This window comes from Metopolophium dirhodum, chromosome 4, assembly GCF_019925205.1.
Source record: "Metopolophium dirhodum isolate CAU chromosome 4, ASM1992520v1, whole genome shotgun sequence".
Lineage (NCBI taxonomy): Eukaryota > Metazoa > Arthropoda > Insecta > Hemiptera > Aphididae > Metopolophium > Metopolophium dirhodum.
This window is the reverse complement of record NC_083563.1, coordinates 31,379,073-31,400,382: the sequence shown is the minus strand read 5'-3', so window position 1 is coordinate 31,400,382 and position 21,310 is coordinate 31,379,073. Positions and strand designations below refer to the sequence as shown.

The 21,310-nt window shown below is 30.5% G+C and overlaps 1 protein-coding gene across 4 annotated transcripts in view; it reads right to left on the bottom strand.

The window, feature by feature from the left end:
* Positions 1–76: 76 nt before the first annotated feature.
* Positions 77–21,310, bottom strand: part of LOC132942277 (max-binding protein MNT-like) — a 28,855-nt gene continuing 7,621 nt past the window's right edge. The window contains exons 1-9 of one of the 4 annotated variants that reach the window (XM_061010550.1): positions 10,126–10,375; positions 9,584–10,010; positions 8,575–8,731; positions 3,343–3,523; positions 2,486–2,788; positions 1,552–1,662; positions 1,365–1,463; positions 1,159–1,274; positions 77–509 (exon numbers count right to left, since the gene is read on the bottom strand). In XM_061010550.1, coding sequence (XP_060866533.1) covers positions 384–509; positions 1,159–1,274; positions 1,365–1,463; positions 1,552–1,662; positions 2,486–2,788; positions 3,343–3,523; positions 8,575–8,731; positions 9,584–10,010; positions 10,126–10,201 — 1,596 coding nt within the window. In that variant the 5' untranslated portion in view covers positions 10,202–10,375 and the 3' untranslated portion in view covers positions 77–383. Of the gene's footprint in view, positions 510–1,158; positions 1,275–1,364; positions 1,464–1,551; positions 1,663–2,485; positions 2,789–3,342; positions 3,524–8,574; positions 8,732–9,583; positions 10,011–10,125; positions 10,376–21,310 lie in introns of those variants that run through there. The other 3 variants (XM_061010551.1, XM_061010549.1, XM_061010548.1) reach the window with 3 other exon arrangements.

Sequence of the window (21,310 nt, the reverse complement as noted above, 5' to 3'; positions counted from 1 at the left end):
ATTAGTATAACGTATCTAAATATGAAGCATTGATTTAACTTGTAGTCTAAACGTAAAACAATTAACAAAAATGCCATTATGACAAATATATTTAATTACGATAATTAATTTTTTAATGTGATTTTTTTTTAAATTTTTATAAATAAAATTAAAACTATAGTATTTACAATAGATTTTAAAGATGTCAGGTTTTTGAAATAATAAATATAATAAAATAATTTTCATCGTAGTCTATATAAATATTACATGGTACAAATAGTGTTTTTTTTTTGTTTTTTAAACTGTTATTAAAACTATTTTATACGCTGTTATTACCAAAAACCCCAAAAAATTAGTATTATTGTACAATAGTTTATATCTTTTAACATAAGGATCGGTGAATGCTATGCTTTGTGGCCGGAATGATGCGATTTTGGCTGTGAGCTGTTCATAACCACCATCGCACTCGGCTTGACTATAAGATGGCCATTTGACAGTGGTGGTAATTGCTGATTTGGAATTGTCACTGCCTATAAAAGAAAATGAAAAAAAGAAAATCTTCATTAATTAAGTTTTAAAGAAAACATTTTTTGTAAAACAACGCAAAATTAGTTCGTTTTACATTTGGTGCTTGAATTCCCATAGTCCTTTTTCTTTTTAAAAAATATTTATGCCAATCCTAATCAATTAAAGACATTTAAATAGTCAGGTGTACAAATTTTTTTTTTAACTTTTGCATTTTCTTTTAAATTTATTCCCAATTCAAGCACTGAATACATTACAAATTTTGAGAGAACAAAATAACAAAAGACTAATCTGTGATGCTTAAGCTTGCCGCATGTATATGAACTACAATTTTAATAATTATATTTTAAATTTTCATGAAATTTATAAAAATTACAACACTACATAAATAACTTTTCATATTATGTACAGAACAGATTATTATAAAATGAGAAAATAAAGAAATATATTTATTATTTTATGAAGGCAACCACTTACCACGTGAAAGAACAAAGAAATGTGTACTGTACAGTTAATATATTTAATTAAACCATTTATAGAAAATATTAAAAACACAATTCAAGGTGTTATATAATAACTAATAAGTAATATTGTAATAACCCTCCCAATATACTCAGTCACAATTTTTTTGGTTATGCAGTATAATATACATACCTTAGAAGAAGCTGTAGATAGTACTAGATGAGCTGGAGCAGAATTAGCATGGTGATGAGTTAGGAGTAACGGCCGAGTTATGACATGATTTGGAGTTGGCTGTCCTCTGTTCACAACTAGAGTGCACAATTTGTAGGACAAAAAAATTACGTAGTTATGAGGCTTGTGACATTTTATGTGAGTACCAAAATGAAGATATTATTTACCTGACGTTTGTGCCGCTATGATATTATTCTGCAACAGTCTGATTGGTGCGGACGCTGTGTTGTTGGAATGATCGATCACACTGGTGCCAATCTTTATGCCTGGCCAAAAGAACCGATATTAAAACACCGCATACCATCGTTAAGTATGTACAAAATAATGTATCCAACACCGGTCATTGCTGCATACCTGCAAGAGACATTTTGGAACGATTGGGCGTAAGTTTTGGGTCGCCGTACAAAGTAAACGAGCCATTGGACACCTTGGTCAACACTGCCTGAGTAGCGCCATCGTGTTGATCTGTAATATACACATTAGTCGCGATCATTAGAATTGACGGGCAATCGGACAGGCTTGAGACTCTTTATAAATACTCCGAGAGTGCTTATAATACAACACTATGGAGTTGGAAGGGGGAAATCATAGAAGTCTTTACGTAATGTTATACTTGACAGAAAATAAATTGTTTATTAACCTATATAGTTAATCTCGGGAGTGCTATAATTCATTTACATGAGCTCACTGCTCACCCTTTTATAAGAAGAGATGTGATGGTCTGAACCCCCAAAGGGTTTTTGTTTTTTTTTTTGACAGTATAAACCTAACCTATCTAACAAATATTTTTCGTACCTACATAGTTTATAGGTAATACTTTAGGGTAATACTTTAGTATTACTTAATAGATTTGATTTTTTCAAAGATCTGTTCTCCCTTCTCCTCAATCAAACGTGATGTATACGCCACTGTAATTTCACCCAAACACAGGGTGGTGGGTCGTGGGTGTGGAGTTAGATTGGGTTACTAAATCTGGATTATAGGAAAAAAAGGTTATAGCTGTACAACTCTAGGAAAAAAATCAATTAAAAAAAACTTAAGAAAATACTAATATATGCGATACTTATATAGCTAATTATATTCTGTAGACCAAGTACCTATTACCTATCACTCGGAGTTGTCTGTTCAGAAGTCTGAACTAAATTAATTGCCAAAGCGGTTGTTTTTCTAATATTTTAATTGAATTCTACAATATGTAATCACAAAACAGAAAACAGTACGTCTAAGCAGGTGGGTATAATAATAAAAAAATATAAAAATAAAATAACATAATATACGTGGTACTTACTGAGAGCATCTTTGTGATGGACAAACGTGAGGGTTTGCTGTTGCAAAGCGTTCGGTGGTAACGAGGACGAGTTTCTGGTCTGAGGAACTATGTGAATTGTACTCCCCATCATCGGAGACGTGCTGACGACCTGCACCTGATGGGGAATAATGTCGGAGACGAACGGCAGCGTGGGCGGGGAGGAACTGGACAGCGATGATGTACTACTGTACAGAGCACTGAGTTTGCTGTCGTCCGCGTCGCTAGTAACCATGCTAGCGTCCCTTTCCGTTTCGAAATCTCCGTTTATACTTGTGGCGGCTACTGCGGGATAACGGCGAGACGTCAATAATAATGAATAAACGCATTACGAAATAATAATAATAATAGGCATTCAAAAATTGAATATCGTTTGTTTGGTTACGCGCAGAAGAGGTTGGAAGTCTTTTGATCGGCTTATAATTTTAATATATACCAGGAGGATGAATAACCAAGAATGCTCACCCTCATTTTTTTCCTTTAGTAATTAGTTTATTCAAATTCTGATCATTGGTATTTTGAAATATACTCAAAGACAAAAGACCATATTATCATATTTTATTTTATTGTTAAAAAATTTCAAAAATCAGATTGTGAATAACTGCATTATTGAAGAAATAAAAGTCGTGATGATTGGGTGTCTGGGCGAGTATGTTTGGAGTGAATCGCCCTGTACATAATGATACCAAAATAACTATAATATCAACCACCAATGAAAAGCGACGGAATAATAACGCGAAAACTGACAAATTATCTGACTAACACATTGATGCTGCAATCGTCGTGGTGACGGTCAGGTGTTGGTGGTGGGGGGGGGGGGGGAGGAGGGGCACACTTACTAGTGGCCTTCCTGGTAATCACGTCGGGCGGCAAATCCGGCAATAGCTTGCTGAAATCGATGTGATCCCATTTGGCGGCTAGTTCTTTCTTGAGAGACGCGTGCCTCTGTTGAGCCCAAATCTTTTCTCTGGCCAGTCTTTCCATCTCGTGCTCCAGCTCTCTTTCTCGACGCCTCAACACCTGCGCCAACACAAGCAACGGCACACGATCCCGTTTGATTATTGTTGTATTTTTAGGTTAGGTTATGATTCAGAATAAAATATTGCATATTAATATTTGCAATTTTTACACTATATTTCGAGAAAAAAGCTGCCCACCATTCACTCCGGGAGCGGTTTGTTATATAGGTACACACGCTTCCGAAGTCTATCTTATAGTATAATAAATGTACTAGCAAAATTTACGACAAATCAGAGTAAATTTACCCATAATAATATCTAACATTCTAACTTGAAGATGATAAATTGATAATATATATTATACTTCAATATAATACCTATACGCACTTCCGTTTAATGCTACTTTTAGAAGTATCTTTTAAATTTAATTGTTACATTATTGTTTCTAAATAGGTACTTATAAAATATACTCATTTGAAAATTATAATATCATAACAATATCATCATAGAGAGCACGAATAATATTATTTGATAATCGGTATATAATTATTGTTTACCCAATAGTATCAAAAATAAAACTGTATCGGAATTGCGGAACGTCAATTAATAGTATGGGTAGAGGTGTATAGCGTAAGACAGAGACGGCGAATTTGTTTGTATCTCCTATTAGGTACCTATTGCGATCTAATTCATCCGTACATGCTTATACAATATTATCGTCGTATGTACGTATAAATCAAAACAATAACAAACACATCATTACAACTATTATAGTATTATGTACCTATTAGTTATTAGTTTATTACATACCTAGAACCTAGATTCTACGTGCTAATTGACAGGTGGTTTATGTATATAATATTATAATGACGCATGCGATAGGCGAAGGTTACCAACCGAAAACTACAATAGCGGTTACAATAAGACGTACCTATATAAGAATATAATATTACTATTAAATGTATTAGTATTCAATTAATACGTATTTGTGAAATCGGGAATTCGGAATATAGTAAACGTTATACGTGTCCTACGTGTAAGGGGGGCGCCAGCAGAAATATTCACCAGGGGGTGGGGGCAAGGTGTATATTATACATAATATACAAACTGAAACATTGGCAAAAAAATCGGGGGCACGGCTCCTCCCCTGTGGGCGCCCTTGCCTACGCGAATCCAGCGAGAAAAACAAAACAGCTTGCCGCATCAGACCGCACCGCACTGCGGCGGAACAGTGCTGGTCATAATAGAATTCGCACGCACTCACGTAGGACACGAAATCCTATACTGTCTTGTAATATAACTATTCGTCAATATAAGTACGAACGAGCTATAACGTTACAAGTAGTATTTTCTTCTAGGAACCTCGTTATATTTTAAACGTTAACGGTCGACACGTGGCACCTAATTAGGTAAGTGGCATAACCAAAACAAATTAATTATCTTTGTAATAATTAATATGGACATGCCTCGAACGCGGGCCAAGTTTGGTTGGAGTTTTGAAATGTAACACTTCTCAAACGATTGTTGATCTCATGATTTAATGACCAGCTAAAATTATATCGATGAAATAATAACAATAATGGTTACTGACAAAACCTATCACTTTTCATAGAAATTTTGATTATTTTATGGTTTTTCATAAAAAAAGTTATCATTTTAAAATATAAAATGTTAATTACATGAATTTAAATAATCGACTAAGATCCTTAAAACATACACAAATTGACGAAATATTATTTACATTTTTGTTTAGTGCACCTAGAAATTAAAACTTCAAGATTGCACGAAGAAAATTAAAATTTTTTTTAAATTTATAATCTCAGATTTTAGAAACACGTAAGCCACTCAATTCACAAATATTCAATGATTATATTATGATTAGCCATTAGGTATATTATAATACACAATTAGAAAAAAACTTCAAAATTGCAGTTGGGTTATTTTCAGTATTGACAGTATTATCGACTGATACCAAAAATATCAAAATCGTATATATTTGTTAAGACACTTTCTGTACACCGAAGATTTACATTTAGTGTCATTTACAAAGTGTTGACAGAATAATAAGTCTATACAGTATACACTCTAAAATATGAGTAGTTGTTATAACAGAAAACATATTTTGTGTGCAGGTATAGACGGTATAGGTATACTAAATACTAACGTAAAGCAAAGCATACATATTTTGTATAATAATGAATGAATAATAAATTACAGAAAATGATATCGTTTACATATTATAATATACATAATACGAGAGTGCGAACGAAAGACGTACAAAAATACTACGATAAATAAATTGTCATAAAAAATTCACTACCGAGAAAATGAAATGTATTGTTTTTCTTAATTGCTTGGCATCGCAATTCGCCAACGTTCGGTAATTATTATCAAGAGCTCCTCACCGTTTTTTGAATACATTTTTTTTATGAACATTTAAAATATTATGTGTGTACCTACATAAAATAACAAAAATATAGGCATATCAAAAAAATGTGATTGAGGTACCGTTAATCACTCATATTATTATTTAAAGTGTACCGTTGTATTAACGATGGTATAGATCTTTTATACTGGTTTTTCTTTTAAATGACTTTAATTGTATTATTATTATTTTGTTCAACAATCTGCTGTCTCTAATTTGTATTTAAATGTCAATAAAGTTATTTGAAAAGCAAAGACGCGTGCTCAATTGGAAACACAATTGTATTATACGATTAGCATTTATGCATTTCAATAAATTCGATATCAGTATATTATGTTTTTGCGATAAACGTTTGAAACATAATATATATAGTGTGAATAATATACTCTGAAATTGAAAAATGTAATTCTATTATTCAGAAAACGCTCGCATAGAATATACCTCACGCACGTAAACATGTATAATTGAGCCATAGTAATAATATGTAGATGTTCGATCCGTTTTCGTCGAGCATCTACTATTTTTTTAAAGTGCCGGTTTTAAAATAAAAATTGTATTATTTTCTCTACGTGTTATGACGATTTCTGATCGTAGCGCGTCGCTCACATAACGTGTACAGAGTGGCAAACGTGCATAATATACAGAGTGTTGTATAAAAACTGTCACCGCCGTCTGTAGGTCATGGTTACGCACATGTGAACCATGTAAGGATGACAGTGCGCGGGCGCAGCTCGGGGCGGGACGGAGACGTGGTGGAAAAAAAGCTTGTACCCATGTACAATAATAGTAGGTACCTCTATATATTACATATGGTTCGTGCGATCTTTACAGAACACACGTGGAAAAAACTAATAAATAAACAGTAGAAATCAATTCACGGCAGCATGCGGACCGGCAAGCCTTCCACCCATACCACAACGATAAGTATTATAATGAAATAATGTGCATGCATGTCGACTTAGAATTTTGTTTTTTCAAACCATTTTATTATTGAAATATATTGAATGCTATTACCATTGATTATAGTATATTATGAAAAGAATAGCAGTATAACACAATATGTTAATACTAGAAGTCAGTGGGGGTATATAATTACTAAATACTTAGGTACATAATTCATTAGTATAATTGGGGCGTTAAATTTAAATAAATAAAAACATATTATAACTTATCGGCTTTAAATACGCCACCATCTGATAATAAAGAAATTAATGGATGGGACATTAGCTTTATCTCTGGGATTAGATTTTAAGAAACAGAGACACGACATCATGTTTGGCCACCATTCCAATCACAGAAACGAGGAACTTATTCAAGTTGCAGTTTATATTGGCATGTTTTTCTTTATTATCCTTATTATGATCATAATTCATAATAATTATTAATTAACAATAAACGTATCGTATAGGCTCGTAGCATTAATTATTATATTATATTGAGCGTCAATCTCCAAACCCACTCCTGGTATAGTCTATTATTCTGACGTATATAATATCTCATTATCACAAAGATTATGGTGAAGTTATCGATTTACTCTTTGTGGAATCAGTGAATAAAAATACAATCAAACTGATTTCGTGGAAAATAAATTTAAATCATACAAAATATACCTAACTGATTAGTAAATCGACTCCGCTGTGTTTGTTTATACCACTATAATTATTATAAAACCGTCGCAAAAGCTCCTCGTTTGTTTCAGACAAAATATTTTACGATTTATAATTTAAAAACAATCAAAGTACCTATACCTACTGCCAAAAAAAGAGAGAGGATAACTTAAATTCGTTACAATATAAACGCGACATTGAGTGCGCGTAAAACAGATTTTTCGGAGAAGTTGACCTCACGCGTGATGTTAAGCGCGCTTATATAATGTTGTTTGGAGTACGCGTATATACTAGATGTATACACATAGTATTCCAAGCAACATATTATTATATTTAGACGGCGGCGGCACCATTCAAGGGCGAGACTCGGAGTAAGGTAGGATACCTCAATCGTAGCGAGGTGTCAACCTATTGTGTATTATATTGTTGTACTTTTACCCAAAAAAAAAACCCGAAGATAACCCACCTCCCCTCCTCTCCGGTGTACAGTGAATCTGCAACTAAAAACGCGAACAAGAGTTTGTTAATATCGTTGGAACAGCGCTAAGTGCGTACATTACACGGTCGTTTTAAAGTAGAGGTGCCAGTCGAGATAAAATGTCCTTTTCTGCACTGCTGCAGCGACAATACCATTAGATAAAGATACGTCGAATGATGCGATGTCAGATCAAAGTTTTATACTTCCCAACGAGGTTGTCAGTACTTACACGTTTTGCACAAAAATAAGTAGTAACGTTTACATTATTATTATTATTATTATTATTGGTGGTCCTATCTGAAAAAAAACATACGAGGCCGTTGTCGGCGGCTGCTTACTTGGAAAATATATGACGACCTCCTATGAACGTACAAACAATTAAATGTATGTCAATAGTGCGGAGGAAGCGTGCGCGTATATTATAAGCCATATATATATTATATTAATATATATCTATGATAAACAAGTACAACCGATTAATGGATGTGTGAAAAAAATATAGTAATAATAATATAGGTATTACAAAACTCATCACAATTCTGAAAACTTAGATAATAGTAATTTGTTAGATATAATATTATATAGTGAGTCGATGGGCTTACCTGAATATACCGGATTGCGCTCCTGAGTATACTCAGGTTCGAAGTCTTTTTCTCGTCTTGAGACGCGGGTACTTGTTTCTTGAGCAGCTCGAAACATTCTTTAAGGTGTGCACGACGGTTCTTCTCCAATTTGTTGTGCACTTCTCTGGTGCCAGATCTAAAACGACACCTTATTGTACAACAGCGTTCTTAATTCACAAATGATAACAGAGGTAAACGTTTGATCACGTTAACAATGTTAACATTACCTATCATGATACTAAACAACTAACCTAACAGTAACAAACTAATTGCTATATTATATACTAGTTGACAAGTTTTACTTATATTTTTAAACACAAAATATACAACGTAAAGAACTAACGAAACAAAATATTGAATAGAAACTCTAATGGGAATAACTGTACACTGAACTTCCTCTATGGACCTAAGATACCAATAACACTATAGAGTGGATGGATATTTTTGGTTTAGTTTTATTTCCGGTATTCGGGATATACTTTTAAAATAGTTGAACATTTTCAATGACAATTTATCAGGCATTGGTGCCTTAAAACGTAGTTACTGAGAGGAGCTTGGGTGTTCAATATTTTTCGACGAATCGATTTTGATGAGTAAATTTACCAAGTTCTTAAAGGGAGAAGACAATGTTTTGTTGTGTATAAGTAAAAAATATAAAAATGTAATTTTAACGCCAACAACGACCCCTAGGCCCAAACCTACTAAATAAAGCCTCGTCGAGGATAGGATATTGATTATTGACTACTCCAATAATATTATATGGGGACAAAGAATAAACGTGAATAGTCGATAAAATATATATTATATATAATTGGAAAACGCAACAATTATAATATATATTATTATACACCCCGCGTTGTTATATGCATCGTGGACTTCGTGGAAACATCTATAGGTACATTATTATACTGTTAATTACATTTTGGGAAATGCGTTAGGAACAGTATAGACTATAGAATCAACAATATAATTATAACGAAACACTTACCCTGTGCGTCTTTTGAGTTCCTGCGCCAAAGACAGTGCGGCGACATTATCGTCGTGGCTGTTGACTAGGGCGACAGTGGTGGTGGTGTTGTTGTTGTTGTTGTTGTTGTTAACGGTTACAACGGCTGTACAGGCGGCAACAGTGGGCTTATATACGGCTTGGTGTTGCTGTAGCGGCTGATGTAGTTGTAGTTGCAGTTGTTGTTGTGGTGGTTGTTGTAGTTGTTGCTGTGGCTGGTGTAGCTGTTGTGTGTGTTGCTGCTGTAGTGCGACGGGGGTGACTTGCTGGTGTAGCTGTAGCAGTTGCTGTTGTCTCGGTGGCGTGGACGGCGGTTCGATGTGGTTCAACGACGCCGGTAGATCGGAACTGGGCAATGTTACCGAAGTAGGATGGTAACCAGCATCCTTGTTACTCAACAACGGCTCTTCTGAAAGCAAAACAAACACGTAATAAATACCGACTGTAAAAAGATTAATAACTATTATAAAAACAATAACAACAATAATAAAAGGATGTGATAAGGCGAATATTATGACGTATACCCAGGAGATAATGTCTAATCCATTTTTTTTTCGGTGGCGCCACCCAAGTGTCCACGTTTAAAATCAAAACTCCCATAACAACAATAACAACAACAACGAAAACGATTTAAAAACAACAGACGTGTTATTGTTTCCACGGTCCGCGATGCTTTAGGTCGCCGAAGAACAGAATAAATCGTAACAAGCGGTACACCATGGTCTGCAAAACATCGGGATGATAATATTGCGCGAGTATGTATACCGGAGGAGTCGACTTGTCTGAGCTCGGCAATGGCACTGCGCGAGAGGCATTGGAAACCGAAAGCAGTTTTGGGAGAATCGCGTGGCGGCGAGTAAAGCTAAGAACGTCAACAGTGACGTCACACCCGGCCGCATCTCCTACCACCACGCGCCGCCCACCGACGAAAAGCGTGTTCGGCCGCCGCGCCGGTTTCGTGATAGCACACGCCACACCGGTATAATAATATAATAACACGTAAATAGGTATATTACAATAAATAATAATAAATGTATTTGCAAGTCTCACTTGTGGCTGGGCGGGTATAATATTATTTTCTTATTTTTCGTTCCAGCACTTGAATATTGAAAAAAATTAGAAGGGGTACCTACGCATTAAAATTTAAAAAAAAATCAAGCACTGTGACGTTCAAATATATCCCCACCCACCCCATGTATTTTAATATGTAATACTACAGACCTATTAAAATAATATATTATTATAATCGGCCGTGAACAAGACGCATTTTTTAATTTACACAATATAATATAAAAATATTATCAGCTTATCGCGTCAAAAGTGCAATTGACGACAAAATCTATAATCAATATCGTTAATATAAATATTTTGTGTGCTGTGTGCGTACAACATTAAATGCGTTGTTATAGTACTACAGCGAATATAGGTAGGCCCTAGGTACGCACGCGTAGACGTGCATGCTGTTATTATAACCCACCGTAAAAAATATTATTACACTCCCAACACTTTTTTGCCATCGTACAACCATACAATATGTATTTTAACATTATACATAATATGTAGGTACACGACACACGTCCGTGACGTCCAATACAGTTCGACCGAAATGCGTGAACCCGACTACGGTTCGCGGATGGCGATTGGGCATCGCGTACGAGGGTGGGAGTGAAGTGGCAAGAGAATACCTATGAGCACCGTCCGGAGATGAAAAATCCGTCACGTATACACACACTACAAAATTGTATAAATTATATAATGTTATTATATGAGTATATAAAATATACCTCTACAAGAAAGTGCAATATATAATTATATTAAATATATTATCGTATAATAATATTATATTTAATATTATTTGCCTACCTAGTACCTATGCATTATTTGTAACTTTGTTGGTCCGTTAATCTTTTTTTTTAAAGCAAGAGTATGCTAAACATAAAACGTATACATAATGTTGTTCTATCATAGTAGTATAGAACAAAATAATATTATGTTATATCTATATCATTATTTTGACAGAATTAATATTTTTTTATATTACTCCTATTTTCCAATTACAATCAATAAAGGCCGGTGAAATTAATAATTCACGACAGTTTTATTTGTAAATTGTAAACAAGCTAATGTATATTTTCGAAATTTCAAATACTTTAGAGCCGGTATAATAAGACAAATAAAAATATACACGTAACACATGCGGGTATCATATCCTCTTAATATAAACAATTTGTATTTCTAACCTAATAAATATTATACTTACATATACATTACAAAAACAAAATATTAGCAGAAAATTTAATAAGAGGATGTCAGTGCACTATTTGTTTTCTCTCACTGACCCATGCGCAACAAAGTCAAAACGCATTTGCGCAGAATCGTTTTTTCTGTTTTTAAGTAATCTTAGAGTAAAATCACCCATTACAAAAAAGATAGAGAATAATATTTTTGAAGGAATGACATATCGATTTGTCTAAATATTGTTTCAAAACAATTTAAACATAATTTAAATTTACAACAGTTTTTGTTTATTTTGAAAGTCGAATACAAAGTCAAATAACAATAGGAAATCGATATGTCATTCTTTCAAAATTATTATTTTCTATCTTTTTTGTAATGGGTGATTTTACTCTAAGATTACTTAAAAACATAGAAAAAATGATTCTGCTTAAATGCGTTTTGTCTATGTTGCGCGTGGGCCAGAGAGAGAAAACAAATAGTGCACTGACATCCTATTAAGTAGGTCCCTAATATAATATAATATTTAAAAATTATTTTTTAATTTTAATATTATTTATATAATTTTATCTAAATCTTATATTTGTTTCGAAAATGAAATATTTGTTAGGTTGTAATTAGTTGGTCTTTTTTTTAATTTTCTGAAAACAGTTTAAAGTTATCAAGTAAGTATTTAACAAAATATGTTTTAAAAACTATATCAAAAATACAAACGATAAAAAATGTATTACTCGGTGCATTTATGTCTTTAATATATGGTCTTGAATTTTCAACAGAGCGTTGTCAATATATAATTTATGAGATGATGAGAAATTGTTATATGGAGCTTGTCATAGACAACAAAACTACACGTGTTCAATTAATATTTTCTTTGCAAAAAATGTAGGTAAAAAGCTGTTTTTTTAAAAACTAATTTCGGGGGGTCCAACATTTTTTATAATATTCTACACTCGTGACAGGTATAATTTTTTACGTTAAAAATATGACTTATATTCTTTTTTTTTAGAAAGTGAGGGGGACCCTTGGATTTTGCCTAGTAAAGTTATAGCATGTCGTATATGTGTCATGTTGGGATGGGAAACATAGATATTAATATCGTATTTTAAATATGTTTTATCCGAGGTTTTATCGTAGTATTTTGTAAATACTCCAAATAATAATGTCTAATATTATAATATAATCAATATGGCAATATGGCAATATGGATAAAGTATTCTCAAAATACAATCAATCGTACTATGTTAGAAATATTAATAGTGTCGATACTAAAGAACACGATCAAATTACATTTTTTCTTTTGTACAACTGATTTTATAATGAAATAAATATCTTAGTTTACAAACAGATAGGTTAGTAAATTATCCTTCATATTTAAAATAAATTATATTCTCTATAACACAACCTAATGTAATATTTTATAAAAATTATTATTGAATTTTTCCAGTTCATAATGATAATTGATAACTGCCAAGTATCACTATATATCAGTATATTAAGTATACCGCCGTTTATGGTATACACTATACCTTCATCATATTATGATACTAAGTACAATGCACCTCACATTATAATACAATAAACGAAAAATTCGACAATCGTTGCAAGACAATTTTGCACAATATTTAAATAATAGATTAAAGAAAATACATTTTTAACAGGTAAACCATCTATATTAGAGCATACTAATTTCCATGTTTCTATACGTAAATACGTAATTATTACATGTCTAAAATGAAATATATAAATATCACGAAAATATAATTATTAATTATCAATCATAAGATATAGGTAAATAACAAAACACATTCTTTCAAAATTGATAAAGGATAATATTTAAAATAATTATAACTTATATTACGCTTATTCACCGAATCGAAATCAATAAATTTAAGTTTACTGTATTCTAATCGAAAATATGCCCAAGCAACGGTAAGTGGACATGTCCCCTACCATTGTTTTTAAAGTTTATATATTCTATTGACTAATAATATTGAATTTAATAATATTATATTATTTATTAGGTTTTTAATATGAAATTATTTTTTTATAATTTTTTTAAATAGATTATAAATGTATACGTTTGATCAACTGAACTACTTGAAACAAAAAAAAATAAAAAATAAATGAAGTATAAAATAAAATATAATTAAAAATAAATAAAAATGGCTAAAAATTATACATTTTGTAAAAAAACATTTGATTTCTGATTCTTTTGTTATTTTTAAACACATATTTTTTTAGCCTAAATTCATATTTATTTATTTTTTTTAAACTGTACAGTTTGGATATTTAACAATTTCATAATTGCTTGTGAATTTGGTTAAAGTAGTGAAGTTGATCAAAAATATACATCTATAATTTATTATAATTATGAAAATATTAGACAATAAGCAAAAACAAAAATGTCATATTAGCTTTATAATAATATAATATTATTTAATAGTAAACTTTTTTAAAAAATGGGGGGGGGGAATGTCCACATCAAAAATATATCGGGGTGAAAATGTCCTACTACACCAAAAACAATCAGGGGGTGGGAGGGGGGAAGTCCGCGATTCCAAGCAACATACATTAAAAACACTTCTAAATACTAACTGCCGAAATAAATTAGTAGTGACGATACATTCATTTTTTAAACACATTAGAGACAATAATGAAATATGGTAAAAATATTAATTAAATAATACATTTATTAAAATGTTTACCTAATGATATGAAAAAAAGCAGGTAAGTGGATGTCGCTTTGCTGTACAGTAGGTTAAGAGTGGGTCAATGTATAATGGATTGTATTAAACTTGAATTCAATGATATAATATCATTGTATAAGAAAAACGATTCTGAGCGGAGACAGTGTATCAGTCTGGATTTTTTATATTGTTATCATTAATTATTATAGCCTGTTAGTTGAATTAATATTATAATATTATTATTATTTTTTATTCGTTGCTCTGGCGATAGACAAAGCGAAATTTAAATCCCATTTTTAGCCGGTTTTCGTAATTTGTCGATAGTTTTTCCTGTGGCATTAAATAACTATTGAGAAAATCGAAAAATGACCTCTCTAAAGTACCATCTTGATCTAATTTGCTAAAAGAGAAGGTACTATATATGTTGAAATCGAAGCACTCTTTCTGGTAGAAATTTTGTATACAGGATCTATATATAAAAAAAAATACCATTGTAAAACCACTAGCTTTCTCGCTCCGCTCAGAATCTAATATCGTTTAATATTTGTAATTAACAATTTATTGACAAAAGATGGGACATACAGCTAGACGTCACGAATAAAAGGTTTTTTTATATACAATATACGTACTTATAAAAATTATTATCATACAAATCTATAACGTGTTAGACCATTTAAATATAAACACGAAAATATTTATGTATTTAAACATTTTATAATATTAAAGTGTTTATCAGTCTATGTGCGATGTAAGTAACAAGTAAACTGCAAAGAAATGTATTGAAAAAATTCTATAGCTAATTCAAAGTAATCTCTAAACAATATTATAATTAACGAGATAATTAATATAAGTCATTGTAAAATAAACAAACTTATTACGTATTGAAGTTATTAGTTATGGGCTATGGCTATAGCCTATAATAAACATTAATTGTATATTAATAAATACAATAATAATAAGATGTAAGATTTGAATTAAATATTATCTGATAACTACAGCTCATACTGCTATAAGTACAACATTTATTTTTAAATTTATAATTACTACACATCAAATAGTGAATACATGCACTAATGTCACCCACCTACACATGGTTCATAGTTAAATGTCATAAACTCGTAACTCATTCAAATATATATAAACAAACGAATAAACGGTGGGGAGGACTTGGCCCCATATTTCCTAAACATTACGTGTTTACTAGTAGGTATAACTGCATAAGCACTATTTCGTATTTTGCATTTTGTTCTTCAAGGCAACTAGCAAGTGGTAATCTATATCTATACTACTATATAAATTGAAGTCGGTTTTTTTTGTTCGTGATAAACTCCGAAACTACTGAACTGATTTGGCTGATTCTTTTTTTGTTGTGTTCGTAATTGTCAGGACAAGGTTTTTATGAAAGAACATTTAAGGAAAATCCACCAGAAAAGTAGGAAATAGGGATGTCAAAAATACAACAGTGGCGCCATCTGACCAGAAAAAAAATAAACATTGGTTGCTATTGGTTAAGTTATCGTCCAGAAAGGGTTAATCGGGCATATTTGTTGATTTGTATTATTATTTTTCGTCAATATGTATATAGGTATTTATATAAATGAATGTTTGTGTGTAGATTAGACCTCTGGGAAGAAGATAGATTAATTTAAAAAGTGTTAAATTTGGTTTCTTTTTATTCATCGGATTTTAGTACGGTTAAGTTAGGTTAGGATTTTGTATTAATTGATTATATTGATCCGCCGTAGGTGGAATTAAGTAAGAACGACAAAATTCGTATAACTTTGATACTTAAGAGTTAAATCATACATTTACGTACAAACAGCACGGGGTCCGCGATCTACCGCAGGTAGATTGCCTACCTGATAATATACTGATGCGAAGCAGAATTTTTATTCTAGGCAACAGAAAAGTTAAGAAAGTTTTGAACACCATACACCGATTATTAAATAACGAATTGAACAAAGTTTGAGTCATATAGAGTTGGTACCTACATTTAGCGGGCAACGAAGTGCACGGGATCAGCTATTTTTGATAAAAATATATTCATCATTAATACCACTAGAAACATTTCAATACGTTTTCATTAACCATTTTTTATATTTACTTGCCGATCACATTGAACGATAAAATTTGAATAAAAAATTATACATATCATTATGAAATAGCAAAATAAACAACCAATCACGGGCGAAGCTGTGATGGGTCGGCTATTATATCTTATAAATTATAATCAAATATCAATTAGTCGGTACAAAATATAGATTATAATTTAACATAATATTATAGTTAAATTTGCATTAGCTCAGTTAGAAACTGAGTTATACATGCTTATGAAACAATTGTATTGTAATTTGTAGCATTATAATAGGTATTTACTCATGTATGGGACATGATTCCAATGTACCTACCTATTTAGTTTTTTTTTAAATATAAATTCATGATTCATTATTATTTTATTATAATAGGCGCAACTAAGCCCGGACCCCCCGGCTTAAGTTGCATCTAAAATTTTTTTTAAATTGTGAGTTGTATCCTGTAGAATTTAAATCACTAGAATTATGGTAGATAAAACGTTAGACAAATGCCTTAAATTGCTATAAGGATCTTGGATACAATTTTAAGCTTTTTGCCCGAAACTATAAATTTTAAATTTACAAATGTCTATTAGAATTTATTAGTCTAAATATTTTTAGTGTGTCATTGAGTACCCAAAGAAAATTATAATTTAACTAACAGTGGAATGGTTCAAGTTTCTACGATCAATACTTTTTTAATTACAAAAAAAAAAAAACAAAATATCAAAAATAGCGGATTATGACAATGGAAATGAGTATCCAATATCCTCAAAATTTGAAACTCAATCACTCAAAAAATATAGGTGTCTTTTCGAGAAACTTTTTTTTTTAATCTCATTTAAAAAAAATTATGATGAACCTTGTATTATACATTGTCAATCCTTATATACCTATAAGTATTAAAAAATGTACGAATTTTAATTACAAAATAAAATTCTAACTTAGATAAATTACATAAAAACAATTTCGGAGGATTTACGTACAAGTTTTTTTTTTTAAACTCCAGTATTAACAGCTTACGAGGAATCACCATAAAAGCATAAAGTTTATTATCAACATTTATAGAAAAAAAAATTGAAATTTCAAATGTATATGTTGCTCAAAAAAAGGTTAAAATATTTTGATAATTATATCAAATAGTGCAGAAAATGCTTATACAAAAATTATATCAAAATGTGGTATGTTCATTTTGGAATTGAAATAATAACAAAATCGGTCAAAAAAGGTTTTACGTAAAAATTACATTTTTTCCCACTTATTAAGACTTTTAACCCCCCCCCCACATATCTGGATTCATTTTTATACTATAATAGAATAGATATTGAAATTGAAGATTTCTTCTACTCCGAAAGGTGATATCAGAAAAAATACACATTGGAAAATCAATACATTTATCGCTGTATCTAAAATGTAAATATAATGAAACATATATATAATATTAATATTTTTTAATATATAGAATGAAAATAAAATATTTGGTTTAACAACGAAACAAATTACATTAGACTAATTGTATGGGGATGAACGGGGATGAATGTTGAATTGTATTAAATTTTCCCTTCTAATTTTATATTTCGAATAACACAATAAATGTAACAATATAAATAAATAGCGGGAGAAAACAGTAGGAGAGGTTTAGCAGAAAAATTTTGGAAGCCTGCCCCAGTTAGGCATGCCAAAACACCAGCTTATTTTTGTTGCAACCGTGTCGCCACAGAAACTGCACATTCTGTATTGTGTAGGTACGCTGAATTTTCGCCCAAATTAACGGTACAAAATGCACACACGTATCGTTTTCTTTATTATGTTTGTATATTATGTAAAGTATATACGAAATTGAAAAATATTTATATAATACATACCTAATAGCTAATTCAATGTTTAAATTTCTACGCAGTAGCCGTTTATGAGTGTAAAATTATTATTATTTATTAATTATTACTAATGAATACAAAATAACCACACAATACATTTGTACCACTATTTTTACATTTTCTTCTAGGGAAAAAATTATATAACCTTGAAATATATTTCACATAAAATATTGCCAAGCACGTTTCAAAAAGTTCGATAAAAATATTCTGATTTTAAAGACAAACACGAATTATATGACATTATTTAAATACCCATCAATAAAACTAAAGTAAACTAAGATAATCATAACAACAAATGATCCGTACAAATTGAATTTTTTTTTTAAACGTATTTTATTAGTTACCCATTTCGTTATTAATTTTATTCGATAAAAAATTTAAATCCTATCATTTTTAATTTTATAAGAAAATACAACTTTTTGTTCTAATTTAGAATAGTATAACATTGGATATATTAGGTAAAAAATTGATTTGAATTAATAAATTGTATTAGATAGGTAGGTCTATATCAGTATGAATACTAAACAAATACAGTTTTCAAATCAATAAAACCAAAAAAAAATTAAATGGAAAAATTTAAAAATACGGAAAATTTAAAAACATAACGTGTGAATTATAATCATTTATAAATATTCAAAAATAATTAACACCAACTCGAGAACAACTTAAAATTTAATTTTACCCAGTGATTTAATAATTTATGATGGCAATAACTAATAAGTAAAAGCTATTGTTTGTAAACAACTGAAATATTGTTAAGATAAACAAATGTTAATCAAAACATTAAACAAGTATTTACAGTTATTGAGTTATATGTAGTTGTATTCGGCAATAATATGTGTTACTTTATTATTATGATGTTCGTGTAACGCCATCTGTTGATTCGAAACGCATCTAACTTGGAACAGTTATTCGAAAAAACATTACCATTACAAATTCACACTGTCTATTTAAAAAATATGGTTTGAACTTTTAACAAAAAATAATGAGTTAAGAGAGTAAGATACAGGGGTATTTTGACTAGTTGAGACTCAGTGGTAGCCAATTTTATTATTATAAAATGTATAACACCAATTCTCACTAAACATAATATTGTAAAAAAAAAATTCACTGTAGTTCAAACTTGCTAACAAAACAATACCTTGCATATTTTTAGTTATTCTTAAAAACAAAAATTTGTCTATTTACGACATTTCTAAAAAGTAATCCTATTTAGCTCAGAATCGTATAAAGGTTTAGAGAATAGTGGCATGGTTATAAAATAAATCTGAAAGTTACGCTCCGGCAGTAGTTCAATATAGGTCTCTCGCCGAATTTCCCGAAGTTTTTTTATTTACTATAAAGAAATACATTTCTAAAATACTCCCGTGTCCAATTTGTTACTATTTTTTTTATTATATAAGAGCATTCTTTGAAACAAAAAGTAAATATTTAATATTCTTACTAAACAATAAACATACAAGTAGGACGTAGGTATATAATACACAATAAAACCAATAAGAACGTCAAAACAATGCTAGTACTTTGACAGTGGTTTATAAATAGGATACCGGATCTAGTAGGGACATATTCAAAGATCAAAATTGAAAATTCCTAGCAAGTATTTTTCAAAACAATCAGGAAAAACAAAAAAAATTAAGAAATAACAATAATGTTTACGCAAACCCAGTTTACACTAAATTGATTTTGAATTTTTGGAGAACTCTAAAACAAATAAGTAATAACCATTAACCGTAGATACATAGGCAGGCACACCAAATGGAACAGTTAAAAATATGAAAATTTAAAATAAAGTTCCTCATTAATTGTTATTATAGCAATTAAAAATATTAAAGATACAATAGGTAGGCATGATTTTTTTTTTGTGAACAATTAAAATTTAAATGTTGACAAATCTCGTCAAAATCAAGTCACGTTGTTCGTAGTTAAAATGTATCACAAGGTTTCTGATACTGAAATAAAAAATCTAAAAATAGGAATATAATATAACTTTTTTGCTAAGACATTTGGTTTTGAAATAGATATTTAAACGAAGAATAAATTATTTTAGTTATTTTGTTGTACACAAAAATATTATTCGTATAGAAATTTGAAACTTTTAACGTATATTTTTATATTCTATACCAACACACCACAATACAATTTTCGGATGCAATATTTTCGTCAAAAATGTATTTATTTAACTTACCGTACCTATATCACTAAAATTACTAAATATAGGCGGATAGACTGTTTTTAGTATGCATTAATTTATCATTGAAATCAAATTTAACACATACATAAATAGTGACTAACTGTATGACGAGTTACACTACATAAACTATACGGCAGAACGGTTACTTTTAATAAATTTAATGTAAATATGTAACTGTGTTATATATATATATTAATATATTATCCTACATAAGCTTATAATATCACAAATTTAACAATAATAAATTTTGTACTCGTCTCAATGCGACGTGTCTCGGACTTATTCGGCTGTAAAAGTCGACATGTTCATTCGCGAAACGACGGCGGGACAGGGCACACGTTCGATAAATTATACATATTTTGAAATTGCATATGCTTTAAATATGTGACCTTTATCGTGTTCACTTCGTATGACATAATTGTGATGGACATTAATTTATTTTTCAATCTATTTTATAATATACCGGTACGACATACGCATGAAACATCGAATGTGTCAATAATTGCTCGTTGGCGCATACAATAGGAAAAACATTGAAAGTATTGCTGTTACAGGATGTTTTCATAAAATATACATGTTATTAGCAAAGAGATAACAATAATAATATACAACTGTTTGTTGTATAACTAGCCACTATGGGTAGC